At 45.3% G+C, this 9,782-nt stretch overlaps 1 protein-coding gene across 12 annotated transcripts in view; it reads right to left on the bottom strand.

Annotated features, from left to right (window-relative positions):
- Positions 1-406: 406 nt before the first annotated feature.
- The window catches only part of prrc2b (proline-rich coiled-coil 2B), a 34,004-nt gene continuing 24,628 nt past the window's right edge, over positions 407-9,782 (bottom strand). For 5 of the 12 annotated variants that reach the window (XM_088940219.1, XM_088940221.1, XM_088940218.1 and 2 more), the window contains 12 exons: positions 8,973-9,167; positions 8,605-8,691; positions 8,398-8,499; positions 8,095-8,287; positions 7,233-7,330; positions 6,714-6,841; positions 6,150-6,390; positions 5,456-5,638; positions 4,837-4,937; positions 4,567-4,654; positions 3,776-3,985; positions 407-3,039 (listed from right to left, as the gene is read on the bottom strand). In XM_088940219.1, the coding sequence (XP_088796345.1) occupies positions 2,884-3,039; positions 3,776-3,985; positions 4,567-4,654; positions 4,837-4,937; positions 5,456-5,638; positions 6,150-6,390; positions 6,714-6,841; positions 7,233-7,330; positions 8,095-8,287; positions 8,398-8,499; positions 8,605-8,691; positions 8,973-9,167 (1,782 nt within the window). In that variant the 3' untranslated portion in view covers positions 407-2,883. Of the gene's footprint in view, positions 3,040-3,751; positions 3,986-4,566; positions 4,655-4,836; positions 4,938-5,455; positions 5,639-6,149; positions 6,391-6,713; positions 6,842-7,232; positions 7,331-8,094; positions 8,288-8,397; positions 8,500-8,604; positions 8,692-8,972; positions 9,168-9,782 lie in introns of all 12 variants that reach the window. The other 7 variants (XM_088940226.1, XM_088940225.1, XM_088940229.1 and 4 more) reach the window with 3 other exon arrangements.

The raw sequence follows: 9,782 nt of genomic DNA, 5'->3' as shown, positions 1-9,782 counted from the left end.
TGATCGGGTAGGCCTAGGATCAATCAGGGTGAGCCTGGCTACTCCCCTGTGGCTACCGCCGAAATAAATTGCGGCCTTTCAAATGACAATTCAACGCCCACCTACAACCCCCCCTGGGCTGAGATTCCTCGGGAACCTCCTGGAGACCCCCGCTCCGCACAGCTGCCACAGCTTCCGCCCTGTTTGAGAACAGGCAGAACACAGCAAAGCCACCTTCGATCTTGCAGCATTGTTGGCGACATTGGAAATTCGCAGATCTAATGACCACAAAGGAACAATAGGTTTATTCCATGCTGAAAAGAGAAGAGAAAAACACCATGTTTCGGCTGTGAAGCCTTCTCCAGGTGTAAACTAGAACTTTGTTCTAATGATCACGTCTCATTTTAAAAAAAGTACACAGCAGGTATTTGAAAAAGCATAATCTGCTTTATTTTTTATTTAAATAAGGAGAATTCTTTCATATGGAAAGAGCTAATACAATCACATATTTGAAAGGATAAACAACAGGTACTGATAACAGGGTTCAGGCTGTACAGCTGCAGGATCAGCTCCATGAAATCACGACTGGTCCAGTCAGAAACAAAAATACAAACAAAAAAAGCTTCTACAGTGAAATATCCATCGTCTGCCCTTTCAAATATCAGTCTACACAGAAAGACGAGAAAAGGCCAAAAACTGATAGACTAAAGTAAGCTTGGTGATGGTTGGAAGAAAGCAAAGTTTTAACATCAAAATCAAATATCTCGCGATATTCATGTTCAACTCATCAGCAGCTCCTCCAGATTACCCCCACCTTAGATCTAAGGCAACTTCTCTCAGCCTGAATGATCCCAACTTAAATTTGAAAAGAGCCACTGCATCTTAAAAAATCTAAAGAAAATCCTCCAGATGTGACCAAATTGTATATGTCCTGTGAAAAAAAGAAAATCATATACAGCCATATAAAACAACCTGTAAACATTTTAGTGTATCAAGTGACATTAAATACAGTAATAGAAATCAAGTAGGTTTTTGGCCTCCCCAGCACAGAATGAGACTATATATATATTTTTATATATATATAAAAAATCAGTGAAACACCAACTAGATCTAAACAAGTACTTTAAATAGTGTTTTGTCATGATTTGAACCAGGAATAATAATTAAAAGATGAGATCAGCAAGCTCACTGAGTTATAGAACAGGGCAGCTACATGATGCGGTATTATTCAACTGAATGATGGATTTAACCCTTGTGAGACGAAGATGCAGTGTCCTTTCCTTCCTGGAGCTGGAGCTATAAAGCAACTGCAATGTTCCACCAGGCTAAAGGGGGTGAGCATGATCAGCTTCCCAGCTGTTTACATTGCATACTGCATTCTCTATTTGCTAGGCCTTGTTCCACAGCTACTGAGGCTGAACATCTTTCAACCATTTTATTGCCTGCTTCCCAAAAACTCCCTTCAACACTGGCCCCTCCAGCACTTAAGGTTTACAGTCACATTATACATAGCCTGGGCTTAAGCAAATAAAAAGAAAAATAGCAAGGTTTCATGTGCTGTTAATTTCCCCATGTACACTGGTTTTTCCTTGTTGGCAACATTGTGGGTTTATGGTATGAGCTCATCCTCCGTGTGCTGCCCTTACAGACACTCTCATGACTCCCCACTGCCCTGTGTCAACCTGAGTCAGCCAATAGGTCACCACTTCACACAGCAAGGAGAAGAAAGAGGGAGAAAGAATCAAGACCGAAAGCCCTTGAACAGCTGTCAGGCCTCAGGGGAAAACACCTGGAGGAAAACCACATCTTTTAGTAGGCATTATACTTGACATACATGTAATGTAGCAATATTAAAAATTAAGTTACTAATTACAAGCAAAAACCCCACAAAAGAAAAAAAAATCAGTCTGCTCATTACCAACTACCTGGGAACACATCGGCAACTCAATGAGGACCCCTTACACAAAGATGGCTACAAAACTGCCTTTTTTGCACTGTCCACACACATCTCAGCTGTACAGTTTACTCACTTTAGATACATCTCTGAAATGCAAAGTTACAAGTATCACTGGCCCTGGCGTATACGTTTTAATTTACACCACATGCATAAAACACTTCATAAACCCCTGTGAAGCTTAAAACTTAAACCAGAGTGTGATTTATGATGCCAAAATTCTTTTAATACCACAAAAATAAAAACAAGTAATGAAAAAGTCTAGGCTTTGCAGAGTTACGGAAACATATTTGCAGTTACCTAAGCACAGTTGTATACATTTCACAAGCTGTGAGAAATACAATTGTAACAGATTCTACAGGGTCTCTCCATGAAACATTTCTTTCAGATCGCACAAAACAGGTGTCCTCTGCTTCAGTTTTAATAGTACTTTATTGAATAAAAGGATTCCTTTAATAACGAAGGATATTAAGTTTTCAGATTACTTAAAAAGTTAAAACTCCAAGGTACCAGCAAAGTGGCTAAGAAAAGTTGAACGTTTGGGAAAGAAAGCTTAAAAAGCTTACATACTAGCCTCGCATTATTCTCTTGCATTTGCCACATTTACACAACTGCAGTCCTTTTTGTGTTACTTTGCAAGTGGAAACTGTTGAGCTGCAGGAGCTACTTATTTTTCTCTTTCCTTTGATGTAGGCAAATGACAGAACCTGAACGACTTATTGTTTGGATGTAGAGTTAATAAATAAGATGAAATGAAAAGTCTGCTTCAAAGTGTCCCTATGTGTTTATTTATATATTTATATATACTGTGTTCGATCAATACAACGTTTGAATTTGCTTTAATAGGAGTCAGATCCCACTGGTGATTTTCCCTGGCCAGTGCGGAGGCCAATCGCGGGGACTGCCTTCGCGGCTGCTTGTGTGCTCTGGTCCACAGCACCGGCCTCCCGTCACGCCTTCCCCTCCTCCACCTTGACAGACTGCGGCTTGATGGCCCCGGTCCGGACTGGCTTCATCTGGCTCGAGGTCTGTGGCTCCTGCAGGCTGGACATCCGGGCCTGTCCCTTCCCATCACCGGAGCTCGGCAGGACATCGCGCGGCTTGGTCTTTGCAGGGAAAGAAAGGGGCCTTACCAAACGCGTCTTGATTTTAGACCAACAATTCTATACAGTACAAACCTTAAAACTATTTAACCTTCTGCAAGCACTTCTTACAGATACACAAATATTTCGTAATTCAAAACTGCAATACCTGAACCCTATAGATGCTGAAAGAATGGACAGAAATTCAACCAACTCCCAAGAGTATGATTACATCTTGAGACTTCAAGCGATAGCCCATACTCCCCAGGAGGCTGCAGACAAATTTCTTCATTGGAGCATTTATGTGGCGATACCTTTTTGAAATTTGGTTTTGCTAAGAAATACTCCGATTAAGGCATCCGACAGAAAAACACACGATACAATCGGAAGTGATGGAATAGCTTGAGAATATTCCGATGAGATAAAGCAAAACCCACAGTACTCGAACACAAGTATCCCAGGACACCAGAACAGCGAACTGCAGATGGAGGGCTGAAGATAAAACTCTGGGAACGGATGAACGCTGAGCATCACGGGAGGCGTAAGGGAGAAGAACCCACCCCCCAACATCTCCAGCGTTATAAAACCTTCCACAAGCCTGAGATAGCTCAAACTAAAACGAGACTTGCAGAAAAGGCAGGTGTGGAGCGGCCGAGCAGAGCAAGAAGCTAGAAAGCGAATGTGCATGTCATGGAAGCATTTTGGAAAATGATAAATGGGGGTAAATAGAAATTACCTAAAATGATGGTGGGTGGCTCACCTTCATGCCTTCCTCCGTCCCTTTCGCGGAGTCGGTGCTGTTGGCGGGCGAGACGCAGGGCGGGGGCTCCCGGCCAGGGCTGGGGTACTGAGGGGAGCGGATGATGACCGCCTTGCTTATCTGCATCACCGGCCGCTGGATGGGGCTGGGGAAGGGCCCCGCGGCGGGAGGGCGCATGTGCATCATCATGCCGCCTTGCGGTGGCGGGACCTGAGACCGAACAAGGCAGACGATGAGCGCACAGGTGCTGCAAGCGCCGGCCCGTCCGCACGGCCGTGGAGCCAGCGAGGGCAGATCTCTACAGTCCTCTACAGAGCAACTACTCCGAAAGGCAATATACTCCGAGATCAATCCCAGACTAACACCCAAAGTGCTCTAAAAGGCATTTACAGGTCTCGTAGCCAAAAAGTACCTTAACCCATGGTCTCAAATTTGGAATATTCACCAGGCCCTTTGAAACCCTGAAAGGCCTGGTTGTGGGAGATTTTTTCACGTAAAATAAATGTGCTCAAATGTTTATCAGCTTAGTCTTTCAACCACCGCCAAGGCTCATGTTCAAAACAGTTTAAGAACATGCAAAAGAAAGCTACACCCGTTCCGAACACGCCTTTGGTTTTTGAACAGCCGTCTTGAAGCATGCAGCAACAGAATTTAACAATGCATTCACTCAAACATAGAGGGCTTCCAATACCCTATGGCACTGAGGGTTAAACATAGACCAGAGCTGTCCCCATGCTCCGTTGTGTACTGGAGTGTAAAATCTCTAGTACAGAACCATTTGGGATCAATACCTGCTGAGCGTAGTGTCCAGGAAGGGGCGCTACACTGGCCGGCCCTCCGGGGCCTGAGGGCTTCCCACTAGGACTGGCAGATCCAGGCCTGAAGGGGAAAACACACAGATCTTGGCATATCCACCAGGCAGACACAACACTGAGGTCTTCATCAATTACTTTATTCTTTAGTTTGAAATCTGTAGCCCCCATAGTCAAACTACCCAAAGTTTGAAAAACTGCCTATATTGCCAGCAGGAGGCCGAGTTGGTAACGGTAATGGTGGCTCACCTGTAAGAGCTGGGAGTTTGGGCAGAGCCTGCCGACATGCCAGGAGAATGGTTTGCCTTATTATCTGGGAACTGAAAGCCTTTCATCTCCATCTGCGATGTCTAAAAGGAAATAAGAAAAGTCAAGGAGAGGAAAATAGAGCACTATAGATTTCAGTCAACAAGATGTGTGTAAATGTGTGTGCAAGAATGTTATAACAGTGCTTTTGAACCACAAAAGTGTAAGTAAGAGGTTATAACTATATAGATTTTACATGCATCTTGGTAGCCAAGATGATGAAAGTGGAAAAACTAGTGATTAAACCAAAAACAAATGCTCGAAGACTCCACAAATGGTTTTAAGTTCTCCACTTCTGTAAGGAATTCATCATTAATGGGAAATGACCCTTAAAATGTAGTCTGTTTGTTTGCTTGTAAAGGAAATAGCTTTCAGAAATGCATTTTCATGTGATCCTGTACTAAAAATATATTGGTTAACTTTTAAATCATCCAAAATATAGATTTAACTCAAACTGTTGTAAAACCTTTAGTATCCCAGCTACAACGGCAAACAACAGTTAAAATTGATCAAAACCGTTAACATGAGCCAGCTGGTCACCCCACAGGAACAGGGGGCTCACCTCTCTGCTGCCCGTCATGACAGGGGGCTGGGAGCCAGGGGGCAGCACACGCCGGGGGGCACCCACTGGCAGGTTCTGGCCCTGCTGCAGCTGGATGGACTGGGGCAGGATGAGGTGCTGCTGGGAGCCGTACCGCAGCTGCGACCCCGGCAGGGGCATGGTCACCTGCCAAGCAAGGAAAGCCTTCGAAACGTCAGCTCAGATTACCGCCTCGCTGCCGGAGCTGCTCCCTCCGAGAACAGCTCAGAACCCATCCCCCACCAAGGCATCGAAATAGAGGAACAGACACCCCTTCTGCTACTATCAACCTGTGCACGTTACATCGCATGACTAATTAAGTGTCAAAATTAATAGCGCTTCACACCAACCATGTGTTCAACAGCTGCACATACAATTTTCTCCATGTTTTCTAAACCTAAACTTCAGATTTCTGGTTCTCATTTGCTCTTCCTAAAACCAATGGAAACATTTCTCAAGCTGTAGGCTGTGTAGTCTTGACTACACCCCTTCTTACACTAAATTTTTGGCAACCTCCTATAAATACCAAGAATGTAATTGCTTTATTGCCCTCTACTTAAATTTGAGAGCCTTGTGTGCTTTTAATTCATTTGCAGCCTGTGTGCTGTTCTCCTGTGTCGAACAGTGCTGTATACAAGGTGTTGCACGCTAGGTGCTGTAGAATCAGCAGAAGCACCTGGATGAGCTGGGAGTCCATGAGCTGCGAGGTGCCCATTCCTGCAGCCTGATTCATCTGCCCATCATAAACAAGGGCCTGGCTGCCACTCATGGGCTGGTAATGCGAGCCTGACTGGGGCTTCACCATCTCCGACGGCTGCATGCCAGGGAAGGGCGAGTAGTGGCCTTTCAGGGGGGCAGCTCCTGGCAGGACCATGGCGTTGGGCTGAGAGAGGTTGGGGTGCATGTACACCTGGGACCTGCGAGAACAGAGCACTAGTAAATCAGTCTGGTCCACTTAAAACACACAATACCTCACAAATGTGCTTTTCTAACATCAGACTAAGGAAAAGCTATGAAAAGTTAAAAGGTGTACATATTGAAAACAAACATTTCAAGGAATGCCAAGCAGAATATAATATCCGGACACTTTCAGAGGAAAGCCATGAAAATGGTTTGTACAGAACGCTAATGAAATGCATCATCTCTGGCCAGAAGGGAAAACAACTTTATAAGCTTTGCTGCGCCGCCACCCTGGTGCCCATCAGGACAGTAACCACAGTGCTGAGCAACAGAAACAGACCTAAAAGGCGGGATGGAGTTGAACATCTCCTGGGACTGGGAGACTGGGAGCCCGCCACGCAGCCCGAGCTGGGCCTGGGCCTGCAGGGAGGTGTGGAGAGAGATGGGGATCTGCTGGGCTGCCGCAGCCTGCCGGGAGAGAGGACACGACAACATGAGACATGACGACGAGCTTCGCCAAGCCCTGCAGGACAGCGCCAGCAGAGGGCTCCCCGAAACAAGCCGGTCACATCCACTGCGCCATTTGCTGAACAGGTCATGTTTCAAAATGGATTCAACACAAATTACTTAAAAATGTTTCATTTCCGAGACAACACATCTTGCATGGTGCCAGAGACCTCATCATGTAGAGATGTAAAACCCGGAACCGTACTAATGAACAGTTTCAAAATGTAAACCTAACCAAAGATAAACGCTCCGAATATTTGCTGAGTAAACCTCTGCTGCCGACGTCCTTGCCTTGGGTGTGTTTGAGCAGACAATCAGAGGTCGGTGTGGTGCGGAGACGGCAGGGGCCTACCTGCTGATAGCTCTGCTGCTGGGGCAAGGCTGGAGGAACCAGCCGGGCCTGGCTGGGAAAGACATGCCCGTCCAGATAGAGGGGTGGAATATGATTACCTGGGGGGGGGGGGGGGGGGGGGACAGACATGAAATCAATGAAAATTCATTACATTTCCACCCAAAATCTGCAAGGCAGCCCCTCCCGCCGCTTCGCTCGGAGCACACGTGTACCGAGGGGTTGCTGCCGTCATTCACGGCAACGTTTAAAAACATTGTCCCAACTAACACAGGCTTCCTCTTTGCTTAATGAAATGTTTTGAACAATCAGTATACAGCAAGCCCTCAGTTTACACATAAGTGTTTTGTATGCTTGAGCAAACTTTAAAAAAAAAGCATTTTAAGAAATATGGCTAGAATTTTAGCATATGTAAAATCCATGAATAATAAAACTAGGTACAAATAAACAGAGTAAAAATACAGAAATAATAATGGTGGCCTAGAGGGCTTGGTCAACAGTTTATGATGGGTGTTCTGTTTCCTATGTTTTATCAAAATTTATTTATTTTATTTGAAATAAAAAGCTTGAATATTTGTTAAAAAAGTACAGGACCAATTGTCATTGACTGTGCTAACAGCGATTCTTAAAAATAAGTCTGAAGAGCCAGAAAGCACTTAGTGTTTATATATATATATAAATACCTCATGTAATTGTGTTTCTGGACTGAAAAATGCTACATGATTTCACAGACCCACAATAATGGACACCCATTTCCCCCCCCGATCTGCTCAACTGAGGGTTTGCTGTACATAGAATAAAGATGACAAAAACAGAACCTTGCGTTCCTCACTTCCAGGAGATCAGGGTAACGTGGGGACCCTACCTTGCATCGAGACTGAAGGCGCCACCGAGGCCACAGGCATGGGTGGCATGGACACCCCCCCGAACGAACTGTAGCTCACGCCGCTGGAGGAGCCCACACTGCAGGGCGGCTGGCCCCCCGAGCCTGCGCCGCCCGGGGAGCCCTGCTCGGGCAGCGACTGGGAATTCTCCCACGCCTTCCGCGCAGACTCCATCTGCGGCACAGGAACAGGAACACTCAGGACCCCCACCAAAAGCCACGCACCTGGCGCCCTGAATGCTGTGGGCACTGCTGCGCCCGGGGCTGCTCTGCACGGATGCGTACCTTGAGGGTGAGGTCGGTGCTCGGGAAGGAGATGGGGTTGAGGCCGATACCTTGCGGCAGATGATCGCGGCGGAGCATCGGAATCGCTTGAGTAAGAGCCACCTACAATTGTTCCATGTAAAAAAAAATCAGAACGTGAATACGGCTCAGTTTGTGCACAGATCATTAGGGACTGCCATAATTATAAAGACTGAAGACTTGACTTACATTACTGGCCAAAGCATCCTGCAGCTTTGTTACTGGGTTTGAAACGGGAACCGGGGTGGATCCAGGAGGCAGACTGAAGTCCGAATCCTAAGAGAAAATCACCTTTGAGCCAGGAAACTCACAACTCAAAGTAATCAAATTACAAAACCCAAGGCAATCAGGGAATAAAAGCACCACTAGATAAAACATGATGCACTCTCCCATAAAAAGCAGAAATACCAGATGCTCCGGGTTCAGCAAATTTATATTAAAAGAAATCACACAATCTTTGAAAGCACTCCTTTGTCACAGATAAAAAGATTTAAAGCCACTACAACCTCTGCTGTTCATAAGGTATGCCATGCCAACAGACGTGATTCCTCCTTTACCTTTGCACTCACTCCAAACTCAATGGGTGGTACAGGGATAACGTTTTCCACATGTATATCCACGCCATTAACAGGGGGAATGTTTCCTTCCAGCCTCTCTATCCCCTCTGATCCTTTGCGGTGTTTCAGGGATCGCTCATTCCCAATGGGGCCAGGTTTGTGTTCCTTGCTCTGCTCTGAATTGGTCTCCGAGTCCTAGAGAGACGAAAACAAAAGGAGGGAATTATTAAGACAAGGTAAACTTTTATGACTAACTAGTCTCCTCAGAAACCTGCAATTAAATTTTATTCAAAGACGATGCATTTTCTGCAAAGAACTTGTCAAATGACGTAGCAATACCTTTAAAGAAGAAAAATGTCACTGAAAATCAATGTATTAAATCATATTACTAAAAACCCTATTCAATGTCCTCTTCAAAGTGGATTTTGAAACATTGAGAACTCAATTGGTCTGATATTCAGTGTACATGCTTTTGGAACGTATCCTGGTAGATAGATATCTGTTGAAAGGAGAGCAGCCTGACAAAGCAGAGCCAATAAGGGTTGCTCCTACTTAATCACACTGACAGGAGAAGAGGTTCTCCAAAGAGCATCTGAACTGCTTGCAGTGATCAGGGTCGGTCATTCAACACATTTTACTTTTCATGGGTTCTGGTGTGTAAATTGTTTCAAGTCTTTCAATTCATATAAAAAGCCCTGTGTTGCAGAGCTTTTACTCCCCCCCACCATCTGGCTTCAGTAGTGCCTGCAACTGCAGAGTTGTGCCCTAAACGTACACCCCAAGTTGAGAGCTCGGTGGAAATCTGAGAAC

This window comes from Atractosteus spatula, chromosome 23 (genome assembly GCF_055471065.1).
Source record: "Atractosteus spatula isolate fAtrSpa1 chromosome 23, fAtrSpa1.hap1, whole genome shotgun sequence".
NCBI classification, from domain to species: domain Eukaryota; kingdom Metazoa; phylum Chordata; class Actinopteri; order Semionotiformes; family Lepisosteidae; genus Atractosteus; species Atractosteus spatula.
This window is presented reverse-complemented; position numbering and strand designations above follow the sequence as displayed.